The sequence below is a fragment of the Carassius gibelio genome, chromosome B20 (genome assembly GCF_023724105.1).
Source record: "Carassius gibelio isolate Cgi1373 ecotype wild population from Czech Republic chromosome B20, carGib1.2-hapl.c, whole genome shotgun sequence".
Classification (NCBI taxonomy): Eukaryota; Metazoa; Chordata; class Actinopteri; order Cypriniformes; family Cyprinidae; genus Carassius; species Carassius gibelio.
Window position 1 is genome coordinate 6,726,042 of NC_068415.1, and position 27,828 is coordinate 6,753,869.

At 35.7% G+C, this 27,828-nt stretch overlaps 2 protein-coding genes across 4 annotated transcripts in view; both read left to right on the forward strand.

Annotated features, from left to right (window-relative positions):
* Positions 1 to 9,688, forward strand: part of nkain2 (sodium/potassium transporting ATPase interacting 2) — a 167,665-nt gene extending 157,977 nt beyond the window's left edge. For 2 of the 3 annotated variants that reach the window (XM_052586900.1, XM_052586901.1), the window contains exons 6-7: positions 2,203 to 2,284; positions 6,649 to 9,688. In XM_052586900.1, the coding sequence (XP_052442860.1) occupies positions 2,203 to 2,284; positions 6,649 to 6,658 (92 nt within the window). In that variant the 3' untranslated portion in view covers positions 6,659 to 9,688. Of the gene's footprint in view, positions 1 to 2,202; positions 2,289 to 6,648 lie in introns of those variants that run through there. The other variant, XM_052586902.1, reaches the window with a different exon arrangement.
* Positions 9,689 to 13,164: 3,476 nt separating this feature from the next.
* Positions 13,165 to 25,858, forward strand: rnf217 (ring finger protein 217). The gene is made up of 6 exons (XM_052585567.1): positions 13,165 to 14,162; positions 20,846 to 21,076; positions 21,223 to 21,387; positions 23,024 to 23,225; positions 24,029 to 24,100; positions 25,047 to 25,858. The coding sequence occupies exons 1-6, from the start codon at positions 13,293 to 13,295 to the stop codon at positions 25,124 to 25,126; spliced, it is 1,620 nt and encodes a 539-aa protein (XP_052441527.1). The 5' UTR covers positions 13,165 to 13,292; the 3' UTR covers positions 25,127 to 25,858.
* Positions 25,859 to 27,828: the final 1,970 nt, after the last annotated feature.

Consider the following 27,828-nt stretch of genomic DNA (forward strand, 5'->3'; position numbering starts at 1 on the left):
TGTTCTTTCTATTCATCAAAGAACAACTGCTTTCAGCAATGCTAATGAGAAGAAATTAAACAACAAATCAGCATATTAGAATGATTTCTGAAGCACCTTTGTGACACTGGAGACTGGAGTAATGATGCTGAAAATTCAGCCTTGCCGTTACAGAAATAAATTACTTTTTAAATTACATTAAAATAGAAAACTGTTGTTGTAAGTTGTAATAATATTTCATAATATTAATCTATTTTTCAATCAAATAAATACACCCTTGGTTAGCATTAAAAAAAGCTTACTGACCACATACTGTGTAGTCTATTTTCATATTTATTAAATTAATACTTTAGTTAATTTTTGAATTACAAAGAAATTGCAAGTATCACATTTAATTAAATGTGAAATTTTTAAGTAAAAAGACAGATATATATATATATATATATATATATATATATATATATATATATATATATATATATATATATATAATAAAACATACTCCTGTAATTTTATATTTTTTTTTAGTTTAATGTGAATGATGGTTCTAAAGGCCTATTTGAAAGAGTTAGTTCACCCCAAAATGAAAATTCTGTCATTAATTGCTCACCCTCATGTCGTTTTAAACGAACATCTTCAAAACACAAATTAAGATATTTTTGATGAAATCTGAGAGCTATCTGACCCTAGACAGCAACACAACTGAAATGTTCCCAGGTCCAGAAACATAGTAAATACATCGGTAAAACAGTCCATGTGACATCAGTGGCTCAACTTCAGTTTTGTGATGCTACGAGATTACGTTTTTATTTTTTGCACAAAGAAAACAAAAATAACATAATTTACTCAACCATACTTCTCCCCCGAGTTGCATCTTCCACCATTTTAGAGAGTATTGCTATGCATACGCACGCTTTCGCAAAACTTATTATGCAAATTACGTTCATGCGCGCGCTTTCTCCCTGAACGTAAACAAACCAAAATGGCGGAAGACGTAACTCAGGGGAGAAGAATTGTTGAATAAATTATTTTATTTTTGTTTTCTTTGCGCAAAAAAAGTATTCTCGTAGCATTGCAAAACTGAAGTTAAGCCATTGCTGTCACATGGACTGTTTTATATTTACTCCGTTTCTGGACCTGGGAACATTTCAGTTGTGTTGCTGTCTGTGGAGGGTCAGACAGCTCTCTGATTTCATTAAAAATATCTTAATTTGTGTTCTGAAGATGAATGAAGGTCTTACAGGTTTGGAACAACATGAGGGTGACTAATTAATTACATAATTTTTATTTTGGGTTGAACTAACGCTTTAAGCCCAATCTGAACTATTCACTTAAAAACGTACAACTATCAACTATCCATATAACATATGAGTTGATGTGTCACAGTATCATTATTGTTGTTGGTGGTTTTGTTGGTATTACTAGTACTATTTATTTTGCTGTCTTTTTAATTTGTGTATGTTTATTAAATTCTTAAACTATTTTAAGGACTGTCAATCAATTTAAAGACTGGAACTAACATGTTAATTAATGACATGATACTGTATGTCATATATCAGTAAATGTTTAGAGAGGAATTCAAACAGTGTCCTGCTAAATGTGAGCGCTCTGGTTTAAACTGCTGGCGCAAGCTTTCAGACTGACCTCTGCGGGTCCCCAGATAACACTGATCAGGACAAAGGTCTAACTCCACAATCAAACCAACATAGATTAGGGGATTTGTAGGTATATGCCCCCTAAATTCAGAATGATAATGGTTCCAGTCTTCCATTCTGCTTCTGTTTGGGATGCACGAGAGAAGCTCTCTGTTAATTCCACAGCTTATCTCCTTTGTTCCTTGGTCTAGGAAACAGCCTCTGATTGCCAAAGCCTGGATCTTTATCGCACACTTTATTACCTTTTGTGTCTTTGTGGAAAGTCCAGATACTCGGGACTTCCAGGGCCTGAAACAACTGGTGGGCCCTCACAGAGGGGTTCAGGGACTAATCCTGTCAGTTTGCTTTATGTTAGCCTATTTTATAATCCAACAGGCAGCGTGCCACAAACCGGACTCCATAGATATCAGTCTCACAGAGGGTCCGGCCGCTGATCAGCCACTGCTCATGATTATCACACTTACACACACATGGGATACTTAATCGAAAACTGATTATTTGAATGAACGACAGTATTCAGTACAATAAATATTCTCTTTTTTTGTCCCCCATCTTCTCATTTCTTTAGTTGACTTTATAGGAGGGTTTGATTCGTACGGTTACCAAGGGCCGCAGAAGACGTCACATTTGCAACTACAACCAATGTACATGTAAGTATCACATGAATGGTTTTAAATCAGAGCAAACCTAATTTATGTTTTCTTGTACAGTTTCAGCAGTGTTTTGTTATACACTGGTGCTTCAGGGTAAATTTTCATGGTGCACTGTATTTTATTCAAGCTGTTTTTCCCCTCAGCTCTCTACAATAGCTCATAAGTGAAAAACTTAGCAAAGCAATTTATGTTTTCTTAGTAAGCTGCATCTAACATGTTTATAAATTGTTAAATCATTTTGATAATGTATTTGTGTATTTATTCATTTTTCAGATAAATGTATTGACTTTTATTTTTAATGTACATTTATTCATGAATTGTCTTTTAAATTATAACAGTTATCAGAATATTTATATTTATTATCATCATAATCATTTATCTGTGTAAGATAAATATTTTATCTTTTATTAAAATTTGTTAATGAAATTGTGACTTTGTATGAAAATGATCAGAATATTTATATGTAATTATTAGAATTTTTATTTATTTGTAATAGTAACTATTTATGTATCCATTACATTTAATAACTTGTATTATACTTTTTATTTAAATGTATTAATTAAATAACATAACCTATAACTAGCAGAATATCACACACACACACATATACACTATCTTAATTTATCCTTGGTACAGTGTAATTATACTTTTTTAAGTACTGAGTAATATTAATTAACTACATGAATTTATTATATGGTTAGGGTTAGGATTAGGGTTTGGTTTAGCATTACTTGCATGTAATAATGCATAATTTATTGTTACTATAATAGTAAGTACATGTAACTTTCAGCAAGGAAACCTTAAAATAAAGCATTACATTATTTATTTACTTAGTGTTTTAAATAAAACAATGAAAATGTTATAGTAATTTTCATATATATAACATTGTATGGTATAGAAAGAAAGCATGACATTGATTGTATTATATGTTCATATTAGAAAATTATTTATTTGTCTTATTTATAAATTGCAGTTTTATTTCTTATGTAACTGAACAAAAGACATTTATTCACATTCGAAAGATTTACAGTTATGCAAGTTATGTAAAAGCGACACAACTGATAAGGATATTTGTATAGATTTTGTGCTGCATCCATAGTCTCTAGACTCTTGTGCTGTTGTACAGTGGGTCATTGTGTTTGTATCTGGGTGCACAACATTCTCTTTTGGACATATTGGACATACTGTGGAGTAGTTTTATGAGAGCTGGTCCGTGACAGACCTGGAGCAAAACAAAACCCTGAGGAGCATCTCTAGCGGAACATCTCGAAGAAATAATATCATTGTCAGTCTGGCTGGGATAATAGCTTTGGTCAATATTAGGGGAGGTGATCTGTTTGCTTAGTCTCTGTTGGCAGCTTAAATGTTTATGAGGAAGTAGTTGAATGTTCAGAGGTGGGACTGGGTGATCGCTGGGAGATTTAAGAGGATTTGGCTTATTGACACTGATCTATTGGTGATTGTGTTCTATAGAGTCAGCCTTTATGTCCACAATGCACTCCATTATGCCAGGAGGTGAGACAGCAATGCTTTCAAAGCTTAGGCCCATGATCTATATGGAGACAGCTCTTTGATGGAAAACCAAACTGCAGTACAGGAGGGGTGTGAGGAGTCACTAAAAATCAGTAATGTGCAATACAACTTCACAATTGTCTGATATTCAGAATCAGAACTGTCTGATGTTCAAGTCTGCTGCACATTCACAGATAAAGACTCTTGAAGACAGTGATTGCCTTTATTGTGGATAGACAGCTGTAAGTTGTGTGCCATTCATAGGTTGTTTTCCCCAATAGTGCAGGCGACATCCAAACATTAAACCATAATCAATGTTGAAAACAGTTGATTGATATTTTTTGGGACCTGTGATAGTTTTTTTTCAGTTTTCTTTGATAAATAAAAAGTTAAAAAGAACAGTGATTACAACATGTATATACAGTATACAAATAGACATTATACATGTATATACACACACACACACACATATATATAAGCAGCTACAGCTGTATTTTACCCTGTGATATATTAAAAGTTATTTTTGGCCTGTGGGTGAGATCAGCTCAACCGATGTGAAAACATATGGCGGGGGTCCAAATGTGCCTGTCACCAGTCCTGGCACACAAGTGACACCAACAGCAAAATATCAGCAGGAACATTCCCCGCCATCCTCCAGGGAAGGAAGGACACAGCTGAGCTGCCCAGCACCACAGTCCAGACACAGGAAAAGAAGCTGACTGGAATCTTGCCAGTGAAATGGGATCAGAAAGGATTCTCCATATGGATTCAAATAGCAAGGGACTGTGTTGATTTACCAATAATACAGACAAATAGTTTATCACTAGAGAATACACTTGTTAAGAAATAATTTAGAATTCAAGTTGATATACAGTGTAGTACACTGTTTATACTATTCAAAACATGTAGGGTCTGTAAGCTTTTTTTATATATATTTACGAAAGTCTCTTTCCATGGCTGAATTTATTTGATCACACAAACAGTAAAACAGAAATGTTGTGAAATATTATGAAAAACAGTTTAAAATAAGTTTTCTGTTTTTAATGTATTCTTAATAGTGATTTTTATTTTATTCCTATGATGCATAGCTGATTTTTCAGCATCATTACTCCAGTCTTTAGCGTCATATGATCCTTTTAAAATGCTGATTAAAAAAAGAAAAAGCTACATAATAGTTTTGTGGAAACTGTATATGTATACACATTTTCATTGCCACCAATGCAGACAGCAGAAAGGTGCAATTACACGGCTTTTAGATCAGTGACAAGTAACAATGCTTTATGCAACTCCATCCTCATCTTGTGGGAACAGATGCTGTAAAATTGGGATTAATGAGGATTACACAGAATCCAAAGAAAGACTATAGAGAAAATTAATTATTCTCTTAAAGAGCCGCACCCCGTCTGTACCCACGGCTGCTCCCCTGGTCTTATTCAGAGAAAGTGTCTTGTCGAAGATGCACTGAATATTCACTGTCAGCTAGTGTTTTGTATTTATTACATGGCCGGCTGACTAAATCATTCTGTCACGTCATGAGTCTCTTGCCTTTGTAAATGTCAGACTTTCACTTTTCCATAATTCATTGGAGTGCTTTGAATGGCAGGTCCATCCATAAGCAGATGGCATATTTTGATATTTCAGGGAGGAGGTTTTTCTCCACGTGCTTCCGTGAAAGCATGTGTCTGCGTGTTGTTTAGTGCATTTTGAGATTCAGTGTGGAGAAAAATAGAATAATGAAAAGTGGAAAAGGTCACAGCTAATAATTAGTTAGAAGGGCAAGACGATATGAGAAAACTGAAATGAAATGAATAGATCGCACTCAGAAGCCCTTTAACATAAAGCAAAAAAACCCACACGTGGGCCTACAGCAGCCTAAAAAGTATTTGAATCCTACTTAATGAATGAATTTCATTGCATTAAATTTTTTCAGAATCATCCAGTCTTAAATATGTCATTTAAAACCAACTTTTTTTGTGAACTGTTTTGCTTTGCTGAAAATTTACTTCATTCACTGCATTCAAGATGTACAAGTTGCTGAGTGAGTATTTTCATCAGTGAAATTTAGCATTACATCACCTGCTCACCAGTGGATCTTCTGCAGTGAATGGGTGCCGTCAGAATGAGTCCAAACAGCTGCTCAAAACATCGCAATAATCCACAAGTAACCCACACAATTTCAGTCTATCAATTAACATTTTGTGAAGCCACGAGTTTGTAATTAACAAATCCAGAACTAAGACATTTTAAACTTGAAGTCCTCTATCCATAATTTTGATTTCTTCTCTCGAAAAAGTTGTCTTATCTGAATCAGGTGAGAAATATGGGCAGATTAAGAAACATTTACAAGAAACATTTTTTTCTTTTTTTTTTTTTTTTTTTTTTTTTACAAATATGCAGATTTTAATTGATGAACTAGAGTTGTTTGGATTTATTATGTCTAAATCTGGTTGGTTGAGTTGAGCTCTTCAGCCACTCAATATAAATGCATGATGATCACTTGCTGCCTTGGTTTATTAAAACATTTTTTTTTTTACATATGATGGGTGTTCATTTGCACGCTAAGCGCAAACGGTACAATTTAAAGTGTCTCTCAAAAGACAAGATTTCATGACACCTCTGTGTGTGCTGTCTTTTCTTAATAGGAATGCCATTTGGTTTGATATGTTGTTAGTTAATGCAGTGACATGCATACATTTTTAATGTTAAGTGTTCAAATATTTTGCAAACAATAATACGCTGTTTCACCAGCTCAGCTTAATCTAGTAGTCAGTCTTAAAAGCATGCACTGTAATTTATTATGTTTACACTGTTAAGATCAGGGTTTTAACACTTGTTTTTATCTCTCACAGGGCAAAGTAAAAGGACAACTGCCTAATCAGCCAATCAAAACAACGAACTGAACGAACTGATGTTTGGACTTGTCTTTCTACATAAATATCTTAACATGATAGTGTCTTACAAACAGTCGGAGGAACACAGAACCGACGCTTTAACTTCAAAGACTCCAAGTGGATTTTCTTTGTCTATGCCCAGAGCACTGGCTTCAGGCGCGAGAGAGCCCTCGTGTGGAGAAACCCCTCAGCAGACTCTCATCATTGAGGCCATTAGCAGTGCAAAACGGAGGAGCAGATTGAGCGGAAATATCTGCAATAAGAAAGACATGGAATCGTGCAATGGACCGAGCGGATATAGTGTCAGTGTCTCCAACTGGCTTTCACGGAAACCATCCATACTTAAAGAATGTTCATTAACTAGTCCGTATGATATTAGTTATCTACTCCTACAATCTTTCAAATGGTGACTGGAGTCGAGAGTCATTATTCCAGTTGTGTTTACAAAGGGTCATTCCAAGCACTGGAAGTACCGTCGATGTTTAATTGCATCCCAAGTAGTTTTTCTTCTTTCTCCTGGATGTACTTGTCTTGAAAGTGCCAAGAACAGTTACGAAAACAAAAACAAAAAAAACAAATAAAGAAATCAGTAGCTGCTAAGAGATTCATATTTTTTGGAGTTAAATGAAAGTTAAAAGAAAATATGATTTTATCCGCTCAACGTCACCATGGGATCAGCCGTATTTGTTTGCATGCGGTGTCAAAATCTGTCGCGTATTTAATATCTTTCAGCTAGACATAGGCCGACCTTAGATGGGGTAGCAGTCACTCCAAAAGGTTACTTGTGAATATTGTTGTTTTTTAAGACGGTGTTGAGTCTTGTTAACAAGATAACGGATAGAAAACCAATTGTAACTTCTTTCTATTTTAAGCCTTTTTTAACGTGTGCAGGTGTTCACTCTTTTGTAGTAGACTAATAATTTATTATGCCGTGTAAGTGGGCCTTTCTTTTCGATATTCCTGTACATATTGAGAGAGGTAGGGATAGAGATGCAGTATTTCTAGTGATGTGATGTGTCGAGGAGGTGTGTGAACGAGTCTAATCGGGTTAGAACGCTTTGTTTTGTGTAGTAACAGGAGCCCAAGAATAATGACTTCTCAACGCAGTTGTTCCCCAACTTTTAAGCGAGAGGTTAGAATTGCGCTGATGCCGAAGCTATTCAGGTGTTCCCCTTGATTTAGCTGTGCTGTATGGCTTCTTTTGTAACCTGCCTCCCGAATGAATACCAACAAAGAGTTTTTTAAAGCTGCACTTTCAATCGCATAAAATACTGTGCATATTGTAGCCCTTGGATGATGCGTGAAAGCATGAAATGTCTTCATTTTGGTCAAACAGCCATGCCAAACACAGCTGAATAATGCTTTTCCCCCTCCTTCAACTGATAATGGATAATGAAATATGTATTTCTCCACTGTATATAATCTTTTCCCTTAAACTGATTCTGGTAACTGTGTGGAGTTAACGTATATCTGCGGTTTGTGGAATTTTCTGAGAGAAAGTGCCTAAAATGACATCCTGTTAACATTCCAATAAATGGCAATCTGCTCTCACCCAGTACATAAACAGAGGGTCTGTCTGAGCTGTGTTTAATCAAACCCCTTGTGGACTGCACTGGGAAAGCTAAGTGGCTTTGATAATTAATAAAGATATTTTAGCCGCACCACTCTCCAGACCTCACTGGCAAATAATTCCCTGCAGTCTTTTGCTGCAATCTTTCTGCATCCGACTCAGTACGGAGAGATAAATGTTAGTTTGGGTAATGCAATTAATAAGAATGATGGCACTAGAAAAGGAAAGCTGTATGGGTATGTCTCACGGAACCTTTCAAGAACATATCTGAGGTTCTACTGTATTTCATCCCCGAAGTCAAAAAATATATTTTGCCTTATTTTATTTTGCCCATTTTTTATTACATGAGAATATTACAGTAATGAGATATTGACAATGACCATGAAGAATATTTGGATTTTTAAAAATAAAACAAAATAGTTATTAGAAAAAACATTATAACAATAGTGTTACAAAAGATATTAAATGTCTTTTAATTAAAAAAATATTGATTTTGATTTTTAAATTACTTAAGGGCTATTAAGGTCCTATATATATATATATATATATATATATATATATATATATAATTTTAGGACCATTGAGATTATCAAGGCGTTTACAAAAGTGTTGAATATTAATATCTTAAATATCTTAGTCCTGAATATCTTAATGGAACACCTTTAATATATCCTTTGAAAGGTCTTTAAGAGATTTGCCCATGTAATTGCAATTGTTTAAAGGTTTTTGATTGCCTCGACAAAGATGAGCAGATTCCAGAATAGCGAGACTTATATCATGTTTAACTGACTTTCAAGACATTTGTAAATACATCCTGAATCAACATGGTGCTTGATTAGACTTTATTATATTAAATAAACAGGGCAAAGTTAAGGCAAAAAAAAAAAAAGTTCTTGCTCTCAATATACTTGCAAGGCACTGTCTAAGCTTACGTGAGATTAACCCTGCATTAATACATGCAAAACAAGACTGTCAAATTTGACTATCATACAGTAATTATGAGCTGAAAGAAACCTGAATGAAAATGAATACCCTCCAAGTTCAGGAAATCTTGCATGATGCTTCTACCCTGGAGTGTATGTGATGTCACCATGACAATGCTCTTACCAAAACTGTAAATAAAAAAATATGGATTTAGAAATTAGTTGAAATTCTTGTGGAGTGTACAACATGGTCCGAACGAAATCACAAATCTAGCTTTTATTTGACAATACATTGTAAGAGTAGCTTAACCATTCTCGTTAATTAAATGGTCAACTATGATATTCTAAAACAAAAGACACTCATGGTAGAAACTGTGCTTTAAGCAGCTTTCCAGGTTGTTTTTATTGGGTTCAGTGCTGAGTTTTGAATAGATAAGCCTTTTCTATTTCTGTTACCTTTAAAGAATGACTGTAAATAAATCCAGACTGTGTCAATGACTCTTTATTTTGCTTCTCTTCTCTGTTACTTCACTTCTTTGCTTTATTATGTCATTTCTAAGTATAGTAACTTGTCATAGAGTACATAGCGGCTATGCCTAGCAACAGACTGTAGCTTTGACATGGTCACTGATGACTGTCTTCCACTTAAAAAGGAACCGCTGTCAATCATACGGAACAAAGCCCTGAATTTCTCTCACAGCATAGTGATATACTTCAGCATCACATGTTCCAGCTCCAAACTGCCTTTTGCCTCTTTCATAACACATATTCACTATTAACTAAGACTTTTCCCTCAATAAATTCCTAATTTGCTGCTGATTAATAGTTAGTAAGTTAGTTAAATTTAGGTATTTGGTAGGATTAGGGATGTAGAATAATGTCATGTAGAATAAGGCATTAACGTGCTTAATTAGTACTAATAAGTGGTTAATATTCTAGTAATATGCATGCTTATAAGCATCAAGTTAAGAGACCCTAAAATAAAGTGTTTCCTTTTTCATCAACGCTCAAGACATTTGTTTTGCTTTACATTCATGTGCTGTGCAATTACATAGTGGGAAGCAAATTATTAAAGATCACATGCACACACATCTAATCAATCATACATTTACATGAGAGTTGTTATTTTACTATCACTGAGATACTTTTCTACATTTATTTTTTATAGTTTTATATATTTATTTAATTCAGCTAAATGAAAATGAGAAATATAGCTTCAGCAACTAGCTGATGATTGACATATTTTTATTTATTTATTTTTCAGTTTGATATTTTAGTCTATAGCAAGTAAAATTACATAAAAATTAGAAATGCATCTAGCTAAAATATTTATTATTATTATTATTATTTAAATTTTAGTTTAATTTATTTTAGTCTATAAAGTTCAACTAAAATGTTTTTAGTTTTTTTGTGTGTTTTTTGTTTTATTTATTAAATTAATTATTTTTAAGTAAATTAAAGCTGCGGTAGGTAACTTTTGACGCTCTAGCGGTTAATAAACAGAACTGCTTGCGTCATCATGCAAAATGGAAATATGTTGTGCTTCAGTATTTCAGAGGGATATAGCTAGTGTCCTAGCTCCACATTTTGTTCTGTACAAAGACTGTATGGTGTTTTGCGGAGCACAGATTGGTTGTGCTGTGGAAGGAGGTGATATATAGGAAGGAAAGATTTTTGCTACAGAACGCTGCTGACACTGAAGCTGTTCTCCACACTTTTTGATGGCATAAGCATTCCCTCCCATTACCTTACCGTTCCAGCCCTGTCCATCAAACACTGAGCCTGGGCTCTTTGCCAAAGAACCCATAAGTAGTTGAATCATTATTATGATGCATAATCTTTTATCTACGGTATTAATGGGAACACTGTACAGGACTGAATCATTTAACTGATGGCTTCTCAGTGCAAAGTTTCTGAAGTTTTCAGGAATAAACCATTATGATTTGATTATTAAAGCTACTCTATATTAGTGGCCCTCTAGCCGTTAAAAATAAAACTGAATGCGTCTTGCATCTTTAATTAGTGCTTCGGCTCACTCGTGGACACGTAAATAACGTTTTCACAACCATTTTCCCCGGGAATTGGTCCTAAAATTATGCAGCTTAAGAAGTGTGCTATTGTATGATCTGATACCATGTTTTTTTGTGTGTGTTTTTTTACGGTGGCCCAGTAGTCGCGACACAATTCAATTAGCGCAACACAATGCAATTAGCACAGCACAACGGAAAGAATCCGCAACACAACAGAAACAAGTTACAACACAACAAAATCACCGCAACAAGACGGAAATAAGTCGCAATACAATAAAATCGGCACAACACAATGGAAAATAGCCACAATGAAACGAATCCTATGCATCATGTTGGGGAGATTTTGTTGTGCACTAGCCTACTGTATCACTGTATTTTAGCTAGATGATAAGTTGAGCAAAAAAATAAAAACACATTTTGAAAGAGGGACCTAAACAATCAAGAACACCCTAGCAACCATAAAGCATCATGGCAAAAAAAAAAAAGAAAGAAAGAAAGAAAGAAACCATACATACCAACAGCATAGCAACATCCTGGCAACCACCCAGAAATTCTTTGGATTCAGGCTAATGAGTTTTTCACAGGCAAAATCTTCATTAATCTTTGTATCCAACCTTTTGTATCCACTTAAAATGCCAGAAAATATGAATATAGATGTCTCAAGGCAGAGGAAGGGAGGCACTCTTTGCTTCTACAACTCAAATGTTCATCTGTTTAGCACAGGATTTGATTGCTTTGAATGTGTGCCGCGTGCTTGAATGCATTCTGTGACATTGTGACCCTTCTTTGGTCACAGATAATAACAGATGGTCACTCCTTAGATTTTTTATTTTTATTTATTAGCCCCCTAACAGATGGATGTTTAAGCATGACTAATAATTTGATTTTGATTTATTAATTAATGACAGGTTTGTGTCACGCTTTTATAAATTGCCACACAATAGTGACATGTTTTAAAAATGTTCAATTTTAAAAGCCATCATGGGAAGCAGTACACTTTCTTTTTGTGGATTTTTAATTTCTGACCTTACATGCCTTAAAGATGTTGTTAATGTGCAAATATAATCAGGGACCCTGGGGCCTCTTTATCCTAAAGGAGCTCAACAAGGTGGGGCAGAATGTTGATTCAGCTTGAACAGTGTGCCCAAGTGACCTATTACTGGATTCATTTACGTTTTACTCTTCCAAAGAAACGTCACAGTCAGCATTGGCTTATGTCGTTATTTTTCTACCATTCTAAGCCTCTGAAGCAGAACCAATCTGAAGCTTGCAAATTGAGATTCGTTTTTACCTTACGCTCGACCTCCCTCTAGTGTCTAGACACATTCAATTAATCAAGATAAGACTGACAGGGTTACCAAAGTACATATTTAAAACTCAATGATTACATTATAGCCTGCATAGAATGAATCAATCTCAGTGTGGTAATAAAATCAAGAAAACTTCTATTCGATTTTATTCCATTCTAAGAATGTTCAAAAGTTGTTTTTGTTTTTAATATTGTTGATGTTTCAATCGTTTAGTTATGTTTATAATAATTTTTAAAAAAGTAAAAAGAAAAACTTGTGTTTTTTCTGGAATAACATGCGTTACGCTACTACCGTATCATATGTAAAAATTGATAGCCTGAATGCACTGTAAGTCGCTTTGGATAAAAGCGTCTGCTAAATGAATACATTTATTTAAATTTAATTAAAATTATTCTAATAATTGTAATTATTAAATACGCAGCGCATTTAATAGGTTATAAAACAGTAGTACTCGTTTTCACCTACAGAGTGAATTTATTGATCCTACTAAGCTGAAGGATTCTATTCATATTCATAAAGTCTAACGTCAAATAAATATTACGTCAAAGCTGCCTAATTTATATTCATAAGTAAACCTTGTGCCATTGGAACGTTTCCACGCAACGTCGACGTGGCCTAATTAATATTCATGAGCAGAGGCTTCGCCGTAGTAGAATTCGTGATTTGAGACCCGGAAGTGGTGTAATAGTTACTCGGTCTGTGTTTAGTTTGTGAGTTTGAAAGCGGACTGTGTGTGTTTTCGCACAAATGGAAAGTTGACCGCTCGGGAATGGAAGATGAGTCTTCCGTGCGTGTGAATGTCACCGCTCAAAATATGCCTGGTTATACTGGACGAGACGGGGAATCTGTCCATGTATCCAGCGGGACGCGGAGCACTGATTTCGGCCGGGATGCCCGACGCAGCGACGCGAAGGTGCCATCATCATTGTCGTTATCCTCGAAGGATGTTTTGGAATTTCATAAACACAAACACGAGCCAGGAGGCAATAATAAAGAAAATAACGAGAGGGAAAACATAAGAGCGGTTGACATTTTAAGGAGGAATTTTGGTTCCACTATCAGAGACCCAGAAGATCCCAAAGACCTGGAGAAAGTAGGATTTGACGTCAAACTGAACGATCTGGATCATGAAAAGGATGATGAAAGGATGCAATGTAGCACAAAAAGTCTCCAACAAAACATGGAGAGCAACTCAGGATTGGGAGATCCTGATGGGAATCATCATATTGATTATGATATTGATTTGAAGAGCGGTGAAGATCCCAGCCAATCAAAAGAGCACGTTTACTGCACTGTATACTGTATTGCCAATGATAATTATAGGATACCTGTTGAGAAAACAACATCTGATCATCAAGCTACATCTTTACCACCACCATCTTCATCATCATCATCAGATGTGCTGGTTATATCTTCGAGCGACTTGCCAAATTCAGAATTGAACCATGATCACTATCCAGAGCCCTATACAGTCTCTGACCTGATGCTGTCTGGATTAAACAGCTCTTATAACACTGACAACAGCTTATCTGTTGTGTTAACCTGTTGTATTTGTCTTGATGACAAACAAACCCTACCGCTACACTGTTGCAAAAATGCAGTTTGTGAAGAATGTCTGAAAAGATACATCATCTCACAGGTATCCACATCTATACCATCTCCGTTTGTCTTTTTTTTTCAGCATTAAATAAAATCAGGGATGTTTCTTTCTTTCTGTCTGTAACCACCTTTAAAGTGGACTGATGCGAACCTAATATGCCTATAAAATGTCTGTCATCTTAATGTGCGTTTCTGTCTTTAAACCCTGGTGTAGGGATGGTAATACTGTGATACTCTATGATTACATGTTTATGGTCTTTACAATGTAATCTAAGGTTTTTCGACAAGCATGTTTTGTTGGAAGAGCACCTGTCAGTCAGCCTGATATTTGCTTTTTTAATTGTTTGTCTTCTAATAATAGCATGTTTCTGTTTGTTAATGGAGAAGTTCTCCATTGTGTTTGTGAAAACGTTCTCAGCCTGTCCCGTCCCGCTTTAGAGAAGTGATGCGTTTCCCGTATTGCTTGGTCTGGCCCACGTGGTCATCATCATAGACTTGGAATTGTTAGTTTTAGTCGTTTTAGTACTCCCTTTGCCGCAGAGCAGAGGCCCTTGTTGTGTAACGCAATACAGTCATGTCTGTGTGACATAAAAAAGCATGACCATTTCTGAGTTCCTCAGAAAGATACATGACACACCAGCATGTGTAAAAACGATTCTTGTCAGAGCTTTGGTTAAACTTGAAAAAACTGAACTTCTTTGTATATTTAAACAAATTCTGATTAGGCGTGGTCAAACAGTCTTCCAGCCATTTTTTATTTATTTATTTGTTACATTTTAATTCTGTTTTGATTTGCATGTGGTACTTTAGCTAGACACTTTGCTTGATAAAAACCTTGTGGACAAGTTGTACCTTTTAAGTTAATTAAAAAGTTTTAGAAATTGAGATTGGCTGTTTACATTTTGGGAGGTTTTGAGACTCAAAAACTCACTCAAAAAATGACATTTTTCTTCTGTGCAACACAAAAGAGGATATTTGGAAGAATGCTGTGGTCCGAGCCCATTCACTGAAAGTATATTACCTTTTATACTTTCACTTGGAAATTCCACAAACAATTTCAGAGAAATGACAATGAACACGTTGAATATCATTTTTTAATTGTATGACCTTGTAAAACATGTTGCAGTAATCTCTAAAACTTAGAATTTCAGACTTTCATTGTATGGACAAAAAATTATGACATAATTTTCACTTTCATGTGAACTACTTTCAGACCTTCATGTAACCCTAAACTAACAATATATAGTTTTTTCATATCCCTGGTTTGGTTGAAACACTCTATATCAGGTATATATATAAAAAAGGGTTTTTTTTGTTTGTTTTTTTTTTTGTTTTTTGTTCTACCCAGTGGCAGTGGGTCATGTCGCTGGCAAGGGGAGGAAGAAATTGTGCTGTAATTGATTGCTTAATCACTGAGCTCAGCCTCTCTCTGCCCTAATTACATTACATGACTGTTTGCTGGAAGGTCTGTGCACGGTTTGCAGGCAACATAGAAACAATTTGCCCTTCTGGAGGGATCTTGTGGTCGTAATCAAGTAATGTTGGCTTGACTGTTGCTGCTCTTCTCTCAAATCAGATTTAATGCCCCCATGAATGATCTTGGGGGTCAGGTAGAGGTCGATGTGGTAATGATAGCTGTCTTGTGTGGCCAAAGGTATTTGTCTGGTCTGGTTCTGTCTTATTCATGGCCAAGCAGTCACCAGTGTTTGGTGAGCTCACTTGGCCTGCTTAGCTGCAGGCCTAGACCTTTTTTCTCAACTGTGTTCTGGAGGGCACAAATATGATGATGATGATGATGATGCTGCCAAAAAGAATTTTGTTTATATAGCCGCTTGCAGATATATCGCCACTCCTCCCATTGTAGCAGCGTGTGTTTTGCTTTTCATGGGTGTACAGTAAAAAGCTGATTACCTGTAAAACCTGTCTGTTTGAATCGTGTACAGTGACAGCCTTACAGCTGTGTACAGCATCATAACAAGGTGGCGTAATACAGAAGTACTTCGTTTCTGATCCTGCCTACTTGAAAACATGAAAACATCCTTTATATTAAGGTTACAAAAATTTTAAGTGTAGTGCAGTCTATGACTAGATTTGTGTTTTTACTTTGAAAATTATTTAATTTAAAGGGATTGTCCACCCAAAAAGAAATTTCTATTATCATTTGCTCACTCTCATTGTCTTGTTTTGAACCCCATTGACTTTAATTTTATGGACTGTTGCGACTTTCATCAAAATATCTTTCATTTTCGAGTGAGCTATTCGTTTAACGTTTGAGTTAAGTTTTCCCTTTTGTTTTATAATTCGAATAATCATTTGTGCACTTTTCTACTTTTAAATGGGACATTCAACAATCCTGCTTTCATTGCAGTCAGTTTTAGGCCTGTGTAGTGGATGATTTCAAAAGCAATTTAGATAATAAGAATATATGAGATCAAATGAATGCTGTGAATATGGTTTGTAAGCAGATGAAAGGAAAGGGCGATCGGTTAATGTGCACTTTTACTGAAGAGAAATGGCAAGAGGTTTGCACTACAAAAGACTCATTTAAATGGCTAATATTTAACTTAACCGAGCCACTGTTTCTCATTTCAGCCCTTTGTGTTGGGTTTGGCAAATGGGGTGGCTGGTCTAAATGTCAGGTGCCTATGGCAAGGGCATTTGTTTCAGTCTTAGGAGTAATATTTCAGAATGCTGGCTTGCACTGGGTTCATTAGTGGCTTACTTATTATTATGTTTAAAGAGACTTAGATAGTTGTAATGATATCAGCTGACAGTCTCATAATGGGACAGTTTTTTAATGCTTTTGAAATGAATGCATTGTGTACCATTCAATATTGAAATCAGAATGAAGTCAAAACGGGATCCAGAACTGTAATCTTGAATTTAAAATGTATTAATAAAACACATTCAAGTTTGTTGGTATAACATGTTTATGGGCAAGTATAAATTGACCTCTAAACATTAAATCACAGCCACCAATAAGATATGGGGTATTTCATCAAATAAGTAATTTAGGAGTTTAAGATCTACAAATTTATTTAGATTTTTGTAGTAAATATTTTTAGCAGAATTGCTTCAAAGGAGATGAATAAAGAGAACTTCTCCGAGCTGTCTAGTGTGCTGACAGCGCTTGGCTCTGTAAACTATTTCTGAGAGTTTTGGTGTCTTTCTAAATGTAGGGACCCTTTAAAGCAGCACTGCCAAAGCCATCAAAACACTGCTTTTGTTACAATTACATAGACATTCAACAATAAATTACTGTCAGACCTCAAAACGGCTGCTCTAAGTAATGTTTCCAGTACTATGCATAAACTGTGACTCCTACAGTCTGCTATTTTTAAATGTTGCTTTAAGTAAAAAAGCAAAGCTTGTTTTCAGCATCGTGAACGTATCAAGTTAAAAATAGTTTTTACATGTGATCCAAGATCCCTGCATTCCATTCTATTTTGTTGTGCCCCTGTCCAGCTGTATTTGAACCTAAGCATGCAGTCTGTGTGAATGCCTCCCTAAACCAACTCAGTGTCTGTTGGACCCTAATCATCCTTCTTATTCAGGTTTTCCTTAAGACAGACTAATCATTCAGACATGAAGGTTTATACTACATCCCAAATTTCCAGAAACATTGGATTGAAATGACAATTATAGCAATTTCTACTGTATATAAACATATGATGTGCATACGTGTTGTGAATTTATTTAAAGTGGTCATATGATGCACATTTTGTTATTAAAGCCAGTTCTGTAATCAATAGTAAATCATCATCAATTGCTTTCAGATGGAGCAGCATTCACTACACAGAGCCGTAGTTCTCTGACAAGTTCTGCAAGAAAATCACAGATGATATTATTGCGCAATTGTGAAATCAAAGATGGGTAAAAGTTTTACTTTGTTAATAGAAACATTTACAGGGATATCTGCTTCGGCATTGTAAAAGCAGAATTTAAAAGGCACGGTACTGGAGTAATGCCTACATTTTTACGAAAATGTTTTCTGCTTTTGAATTTTTGCTTAGATGGACAATATATGCCTCAGTAGATTTGATATAAGGAATCAGATTGTGTGAAGGTTTGTTAGATGATTTGTATAGTTGGTTTCACTGACCTTTAGTAGGCTTGCAGAATAACTGATCCATTTAAATGTATGAATGTATACAGTTTCTGCTCGACCGAATATTACCTAGAACCTACGGCACTTGCGATGTATGAGATGAGGTGATGCAGGAAATCTGCTGAGAAAATAAAAAAATGTTTAGTTACTTTCTGTATTGACATGCAATTTACACCCTGAGGTGAGTGACCCACCACACCACAGTTTCTTGTGCGGTTTGTCTTGCGTATGCAGCATAGTTTTCTAGATTAAGTTCATCCGTACCTGGTTAGGGCTAAAATTAGAAGCTAGATGTGATAGATGAGTGCCACTAATACATTTTTATGTCCGTTCTGCACCTTTCCCACAACAATTTAGTTGCTGTCTTATGTTTACTGTAATAAATCAGATTTATTCTTAGCAGGCATCTGGCCGGCCTAAAAGAGTTTGTACTAGACTCTTTCACATCAATTAAAAAAAAATCTCCCTGAGAAGATAGCCCACTTCAAGAGGTGGTGCTGGTCAATCAGAAAGCATGTCAAAGTTAATACAGGATGTCAGTGTGTGACATGGCAAGGCTGAAAATCAGACTCTCTGTCCATACTGAGAGGATGGTTCACGCCTGCGGTGAGTGCTGAGTGCCGTTATTGTTCTAGCTGTGTGGTCGGCCCATTAGCAGCAGGCTGACAGGTGTAAAAAGAACTGGTGGGTGGCCCCGGGGGAGTTCTAGGACTGCTGTCACCAGTTGGTGCCATGTAAGGGCTCAGGTAAGGGCTCTCATGGGAGTGCCAGATCTCATTAGAATGCCAAAGTAAACTCAAAGCACACTGGGCTCTCAGAATCTCACCTGCTGCGTGTACAAGATGCTACACAATCAGCCACGAGAGCCCTTCTCTCAACATGGGCATTGTTAGTGCTGTTTACCAAAGCCATCCTTCGCTTTAGTCAGGTGCATCATTTAAAAAATGTCTCCAGCAGCGTCCCCATACTAGTACAAGCCTGTTCAAGCTGAAGTTAGGTAAACTAAACCTATGTCCCTATACATTGTGCACACAACCATTTAGTGCATGAGATTGAAAAGTTTATTTTGTTATCCACCACAGGAGTCTAGCAGGCCCTCTCCATAGGCTATGTAAAGAAAGCTGAAACAGTTGAGTGCATGAGGTGTCCAATATATCCAGGTTTTTAAAAATTCCACTTGCTGGAATTTTTTGTGTGACTACAAAATTAACAAGAATATTGCACAAGTATGCAAATTAGGACGTGCTTTATTTTACTGTTCTGAGATAATTTTGACATTTTTTGAGGAGCATTTTGCCATTTTTGATTTGAAGTGGGAGAGAGAGAAGGGAGTGGGATTGGGAAAGGTCCACGTGCCGGGACTCGGTATTCCCAAAGCACAATGTCGCTGTATGTTGACACGCTGCCTACGAGGCTGTCGGTGCCAATGATTTTGACATCCTTAAAAAAAGATCTCAAAGTGATTCTACTTGTGTGTACATGTATCCATTTAAATTAAATTAAATTAAATTTATGCATTTAGCAGATGCTTTTATCCAAAGCGACTTACAGTGCGTTCAGGCTTTCAATTTTTATTTATCATTTAGCCAAGCAATCATCAAATCTGATTTCCTGTAGATATTAGCTCTAACCCCAATCAAACACAAACGAGCTTGCTAATCAATGTCTTCAGGATCATTAGAAGATCACAGGTTGGTGAGTTTAATCAGGGTTGGAGCTAAACAGGAAAGTGGATCTCGCGATCCAGATTTGAGGATCCCTGATGATATTTGTGCACTAGTTTGTGTACTAATTTGGTCTTAAAGTTAGAATGCATTGCTTCCAGATGTCATGGCAGATTTTATTCCAGCAGAATCAAAACTACCCAAGACTTGCCCGATTTTACAGAAGTCTCTTGACCAGTCCCTTTTCTTTGTCACCTCAGATAAAGTTCCCTAAAGTAAATACTGTTGCTTGAGCATAAAAATAGGCAGGTGGAGAGTAGATTATTTCTTGCAATGGAAACGTTCAGTAATCCCGTCATCCCAGAGGGGGGAGCGGATGAAGATGGGTGGGGAACCAGAGGCAGGACGCACATCAATCCTCTCACGGGGCAGGTGCTGATAGTAATAGTCCTGCAGCTGTAGGGCTACACCAAAGCCCTGTTACATGAACAATCAGAATGAAATGGATCTCACTGATCCATGAGATCCCTTAACTCCCTCTAGGAGGAAAGGTCATTCAACACAGATCCATTTATCAACAGATCATACCGCATTCAACCTGTGCAAACTAGCCCCTAGGGTTCGTTCCTACCCACTGAGCCCTCTTCAATCACATATTACTGTACTTCAGTGATTGTTTGAGAGTTGCTTGTTGACTTGGAAGTACCTCAGGTACAATGCTGCTTGTACAGTGTATCGTTTGCACTTCCTGCTTGCTTCTGTCCTCGCTTGTAATCACTGATTAAAACCCATGATTTCCAAGAACACTAAATCAGATTCCACACGTCACAAACAGGCTGGATTTATATTTAACTGCACTTAGAGTCATGCAAAGGTTTACTACTGCATTAATGCTGCGCTCTTTAATGTATTTGCCTGATTGTATGTTTTTTATTATTTTTTATTTTTAAGGTTCACATTGGTCGGGCACACTTGGTGTGTCCCATCACAGAGTGCAGTGGTTTCTTGGAGGAAAGTTTGGTGGTTTCGCACCTGTCCAGTGAAGAGCTGGCAAAATACAAGTACCTCTTAGAGCTGAGCAGACTGGACTTCAGTACAAAACCATGTCCCCATTGTAGCCTGTTTACCTCCCTGAAGAGTCACAGCCAACAGACGTCCTCCAAGAGTGAACATAAGTATAAGGTCTGTTTTTTTTCGCTTGTTGTCCATTCTGTAGTTACAATGTGGAATTATGTGTCTAAACTCTGAATCAGAATGAATTTGTTTGCAAAAAAAGTCTTTCTTGAGTAAGCAAACTGTGTGTCTGTCTCTTCAAATATTCCTTACAGATTCAGTGCACAAAGTGCCAGTTTGTCTGGTGTTTTAAATGCCATGCGCCGTGGCACGAAGGCCTGAAGTGTCGAGACTACAGGAAAGGAGACAAGCTGTTGCGTCACTGGGCCAGCGTTATCGAACACGGCCAGAGGAATGCTCAGAAATGTCCACGCTGCAAGGTAATAAACATACTCTACAAAAATGCACTATATATATATATATATATATATATATATATATATATATATATGTATTAACTACATTTTCATTCATTTTTGGACATGGAAAATTTATTACTTTATGTACTGTAATCCAATGTTCATAATACCACATTTGGTATGGTATTGACCTCATAACCATGAGTATATTGAAGGGTTAGTTCACCCAAAAAGGATAATTCTGTCATTAATTACTTACCCTTATGTTGTTCTAGTCCTGTGAGACCTTTGTTCATCTTCAGAACACATATTAAGATATTGTTGATGAAATTGGAGATTTTTATGATCCTGCATAAATAGCAACAGAGCTACCACATTCAAAGGCCAGAAACATTGTAAAGAGTGGGACATCGTTAAAATAGTCCATTTGACATCAATGGTTTAACCGTTATTTTATAAAGCTATGAGATTACTTTTTGCGTGCAAAAAGAAAAAAATAATGATGTTATTCAGCCATTTATTCTCTTCACCAATTCAACAATCTCTTCTCTGAAATGTAAATATTTTGTAACACTATAAATATCCTTACTGTCATTTTTTGTTTCAATTTAATGCATCCTTGCTGATTTTAAGTGTTAATTTCCTTAATAAATAAATAAATCTTACTGACCCCAAATGTTGATTGGTATTGCAAGTAATTTGCATATAGTCTTGGTGATCTTTAAAATAAAGATCAATTTATTAACATGGGTTATATATAATATAATATCTTAAATCAATCTAACTAATGTTTATTTACATAACTTGTATACAACTTTTTATGTTAGCTATTGCTTTCCCTAATGTCAGAAGAACATTATTGTGAAGTATGACTGAAGTCTTAAAGGTTCGGTAGCAAAAACAAGCATTTTAATTAAATTTTAGTCGGAGTGAGGTGGAAAACTCTTCTGTCACAATTTTAAGTGCACAAATCTTAACTGGCCTTCAGGTGGAAAACACAATGCAGTGTAAAATATGCCCCATATAAAATAAGTAGGAGTTACATACAGAGTCAATCATTGTAAAAACCGAATGTTCTCATCTGAGATCGTGAAGAGGTATTGTTCATTGTGAGTTTTTATTTTCCTTTCCTCGTATCTAACTTTAATTACTGACTTGGGAAACATGGCATTCCAGTCATAAGACAAAGTGGTCCTGAATTAAAGTTCTTCTTCACACTGACACAATTTCAAGAGATCAACAAGTTCTACAAAGGCGTAGCTGTTTTCCATCCAGGCATGTGCATTCATGGGGCTTTGGAGGATCCATCAGAATATGAGTGTTTGGCATAGTGCACATACCTGAGCCAGATACCTAAGGGCTTACTAGTCATCTTTCAGTTGAGAACCTTCCCTTTGTGAACAAGTTTCTCAACCCACAATACTGAGAAGTGCATTATTTGATGGAATAATTGCAGTGTTAATTAATAATTGTAAATTATCATTTTGTGAGCTCTAGGCTTTCATTAACTGAACATGTCAGTCGCTGGCCCAGATTCAAGAAAATTTGCCCCCCTAGCTCACACGTCTGACTGGAAAGTAAAAAAATTAATGGCTGGATGGTGTATCATTGTGAATTGATGACTCATTGCCAGATTATTTCTTCTTTATACCAATAGATCCACATTCAGAGAACAGAAGGCTGTGATCACATGACCTGCACGCAGTGCAACACTAACTTCTGTTATCGCTGTGGGGAGAAGTACAGGCATCTGCGCTTCTTTGGGGATCACACCTCCAACCTGAGCGTGTTTGGATGCAAGTACCGCTACCTGCCTGAGAAACCCCATCTGCGCCGGCTGGTCCGAGGCTCTGTTTGTAGTGAGTTTGCAGCAAAGAACACAACTTGATTTATTTAAGTTCTTTTGAAGTACTAGGGGTTGCTTTGGAAAAATAACATTTGGTTATCTTGAGATTTCTTAGCCATTTGATATTATGTGTTTTTAGGTTTCCAATATACATGTATTTTACTGTATATATCAATGTTTCCTACTGGACTCAATCACATTTGGAAATGATAATTCTTTAACTGTACATGTTTTACTTACAACTTACAATTGACAATTTTATTTTTCCTTAAATGAAAACCAATTAACATCAGTGTACAGGCATACTGTTGTGTGTGTGTATATGTAACTGTAAAATGTATATTTTTGTATTTGTATACAGCTGCATTTTTATGCAGACAAACTATATGTTCACTTCTAGGTTATTTCACAAAAAACAATGGTTCTGATGCAACTAGAGCGCCTACAGGAGCAGTTTACACTGTTTCTGACCATGCTAGTTTAGTCAGCTCCCTAATAACGCTAGTTAGTAATAGAACAGAGATATGACAGACTCTATGATATGCTTTCAGTTTGCATATCTGTGCATACGTTATGTAAACCTGTGTTTGAGTGGTGTCCTCAGGCTAGTGCAATGAACCGTAGTATAATTCCCAACCATTCATACATCACAGACACAGGTGTTTGGTCTACAGCTCACAGGGTCCACTTTAACCTACTGACATGCTGAGAAAGACAAATGCACTCCACCATTTCTTTTTAGTCCAGCAGCAGATAAGAATTGTAAATGTGTTTGTCTTTGTGAGCCTGAATGCTTTTCTGTTGCTCATTTCACAGTGAGTAAAGTGCTGGTGGCTCCAGTGGTCATTGTCCTGGTGGTGATTGTTGGAGCTCTGGCTTTGGTCATAGGTAAGGATTGTGTTACACTTCCTCATTCTCACAAAGCCTGTCAGGAACATCTCTGGGTTGTATTTGATTTCAAATTCAAAAAGATTATGTAATTTGCTTTTTATAGCAATTTTGTAAAAAAAAAAAAAAAAAGTAGCATTTTCATGACAATTAAGCACTTTTTTCAGTTTTATAGTGAAAATATAAAAGTGGTTGTAACATGAAATACAATTAAGTGATTTCCAAATTAAAAATTTTGGAAATGCAATATGCATATTGGGTATTATTCAACTGTCTAGTTCAAGGAATTTATATTTTATTTATATATATTATAAAATTTAATTATTGATATGCATCTTGGCAATATTTGTTTTCTTGTCAGTAAACAAATGTCATTTCAGTATATAACAGTACTGTGTTTCAGTTTAATAAAGACATTAAAAAGTCTAATGAAATTGCATGAAATTACTTTTTTTTTTAAGTATTTGAAAAACCGTCTCACAAAATGAATTACATTTGGGAATTATGCATTTGAGGAAAAAACCCTTCATACACTAAAAAGTGGAATCTTTATAATCATGAAAATACAATTGAAGAATGAATGAAAAAAAAAGATAAATAAATAAAATGTAAAAGTCTTTAATAAAAACAAAAGTCTGTTATTAATGCTGCAACACACTCTGCAGTTTATCATTCTGTTGTAAACAGCAGAAGAGATTTGTCCTCCACTTCTGGATGCTAAATATTTTGGCAAAACATATTCTTAAGTTAGATTTTATTTTAGTTCGAAATATTGTTCCCAAATTTCTAAATAGCTCAGCTTCCGCAGAAGTTCTAAAACTGTATTTATTTGTTACAATGAACCTATCTATCTATCTATCCATCTATCTATCTATATATCTATATATATATCCTCATCATATATATATATATATGCCGTCCCATGTTGTGACTGATCTCTCTGCAGGCCTGTTTGCTTTGCCTATCTACTACACCTGTAAGAGGAGGAGGAAGCGCACACAGGGGTCGGGCCGCTGGCTGTGCTGATTCAGCTTGGGTCATCCTGCTCAGGACCTGGACACACAAACACCCTAAAAATAGCCCTGGGTGCCAAGTGACCAAACACTGGCCACTAAGATACAGCAGTTTTCCTGTTCACTGCATCTCGTGAATATCCTCATTTGCACACCGACCCTTTCCTCCACATGCCGTTTTTGGCATCGTTATCAAAGACTAATTGAGTATATTCTGTTTTTGGTATGTTTAATTTATAAACCCCAAACGGATTTAAATTCAGTTCATTTTTAGGAATGGAACTATAGACTGGTAATAATTTCCTGCAGGATGTACTGTATTATGCTTTGTAGCCACACAGCGTGAATGATTTTTTTTCCTTCTATCTATTTATGACGTGCATCAGATGTTATAATCTGTAAGCGTTTTAGTGCTTGATGATGGAGAGTTGATGAATTAATGTCTGTCCCTCTTGATCCCCTCTCTATTCCTCCCTGCCCTTCATGCTGTGCCAACATCCGCAGGAATTTGCATGATCAACAAAACACGTTTCTGTCTACTGCACTGTGGAAAACAAAGGGTCCTGAATTACAGGGGATCCAGAGCTCCACGCCAAGACATAGGTCATCTGGGTCATGCAAATCAGTACTGTGTCATGCAAAAGTGTTCAAGTTCTGTGTTTGCACAAATCTAAAGCTGTAAACCAAACTTAAAATACACTGTGGGGTCAACAAAACCACTCCAAGACCACTTTTGAAAATGCAATTTTGAATCTCTGTTATTTTAATATTTAAATTAGTCCACTGCAATTGTTAAGTTAATAATATCATTCGTAAAAATCTGAAATGTTTTTATCAATACAAATTATATTATCAGCATAACAATTAAAGTGAAATAAAATGAAATTAATTGAATAATGTACATGAATTGAAATTTTCCAATTTAATATTTACATTTAAATTAGTTCTCTAATAATATAATTTGTAAGGATAAAGGCATTTAAAAAACATTTTTTTATGTTAATATAAGTAATAACATATATATATGTTATTATATATATATATATATATATATATATATATATATATATATATATATATATATATATATATATATATATATATACTGTTTTTATTACAAATGTTATTATTAGCATTATATACATAACTGAAAACATTTGAAATGAACTGAAAACTTGAATTTAGCCATATTTTAATAGTCTATTTTAGCAGTCCTGGATTGTTTTCAAGTCAACGTGAAATCTAAATTCACCCTATTTACTTTATTTATATTCCACATCTTATTGTTAGCGATTCATCTGTGCATGTGATATCTGGGGATATCTGGGGTTTGAGTGAAACCTGATCGTGTTATCCAGCATGATTTCAGAAAGATCCAAAGAACATCTCGGCATCTGTAGTTCACATGATCAATATCAGAAACATGTGACCCAGAAAGGAAGACATGTTGAGAATATTCCTAATGTTGACTTCAAACCCCACACTGAATCATAGTGCATGCCTTTCACCTTGAACAAACTGCTGGATGCAGGAAACATTTTCTAATCAAGTGTATATTATTCTTAGATATGTTCACTCAAATTGAAAGTCCATAGTATGGAAATTTTGACATTCATTTCTAGTATGTTTTAGCTTTGCACACTGCTCAAGACTGTCAGCCCAAATAGGTGTCCCTTTGCTGTATATTGCACAGTGTTATAGATTCATATCCATTGCCACATTTGGCATTTATTTCAGTCTTATGCTGTTACAAAAAACACATACTGTAGCATGTCAACAAGTATATAACCTTTACCATTAGACATAGAATATTAGGGCACATGCAATGAAATTTAAACAAAAGGCAATCCCTAAAGCGTTAAGTCCAAAGTCTGTCCCATGTTTTGATTTGAGCTTGCCATTTAATACTCAAACAAAAGCTTGTCTGGAGGAAAGCCAGAAAGAGAGCTCAAGAAAAGTGTTGCAGGAAAGGTTGTTACCATAGAAACATGGTCTGGCTGGAGGATCAGGAATATGAGTAATAAGGCTTATAGATCCTCATTTGGGAAATCCCCTATACAAAATCATCAATGCAATGTTACCTAATCATCAATGCAATGTTACCTAATTCAACTCTCGGATTATAAGTGGTTGCCAGGTTTCATTGCAAAGCTGTTATCCATGGGATTTTGGAGACAATCAATTATGAAGATGCACTCAGTCCGGTAGTGAATGCCACTGTTATTCTCAGGGAGAATTTGGTCACATCTGTTATACACTGCTTTGTTCGTATATAGAGGAAGACACAAAAGAAATCAGTCAAAATGTTAGCTTGGGCTGTTTTTTGACATGCTAACATTATAAACCCGAAAGGTTTGACTGCCAGTGTGGTGGCATTGTTTTTATTTTATTTTTTTATTTTTCTCCAGAGACGGTGCCTTTTACCAGTGGGATTGAACTTTACTGAAAGGAACTCTATGAATGAGTTTATTTTGTATGTTTTGAGAGCACATCTACTGTGACTGAGTTTCAAAGACCGTAATATTTTATTCCCTAAATATACTGTAGTATGTGTCTGAATCTATACCACAACACCTGACTTACATTTGTTTTCTTTTTTTAAATGCATAATGTTTTTATTATTACTATTATTGTTTCATTTGCTGCTGCACTTTATTTTCAGATTAAAAGACTCTATTCAGGCCTGCAGACAGCAAATATGTCTTTTTCATATTT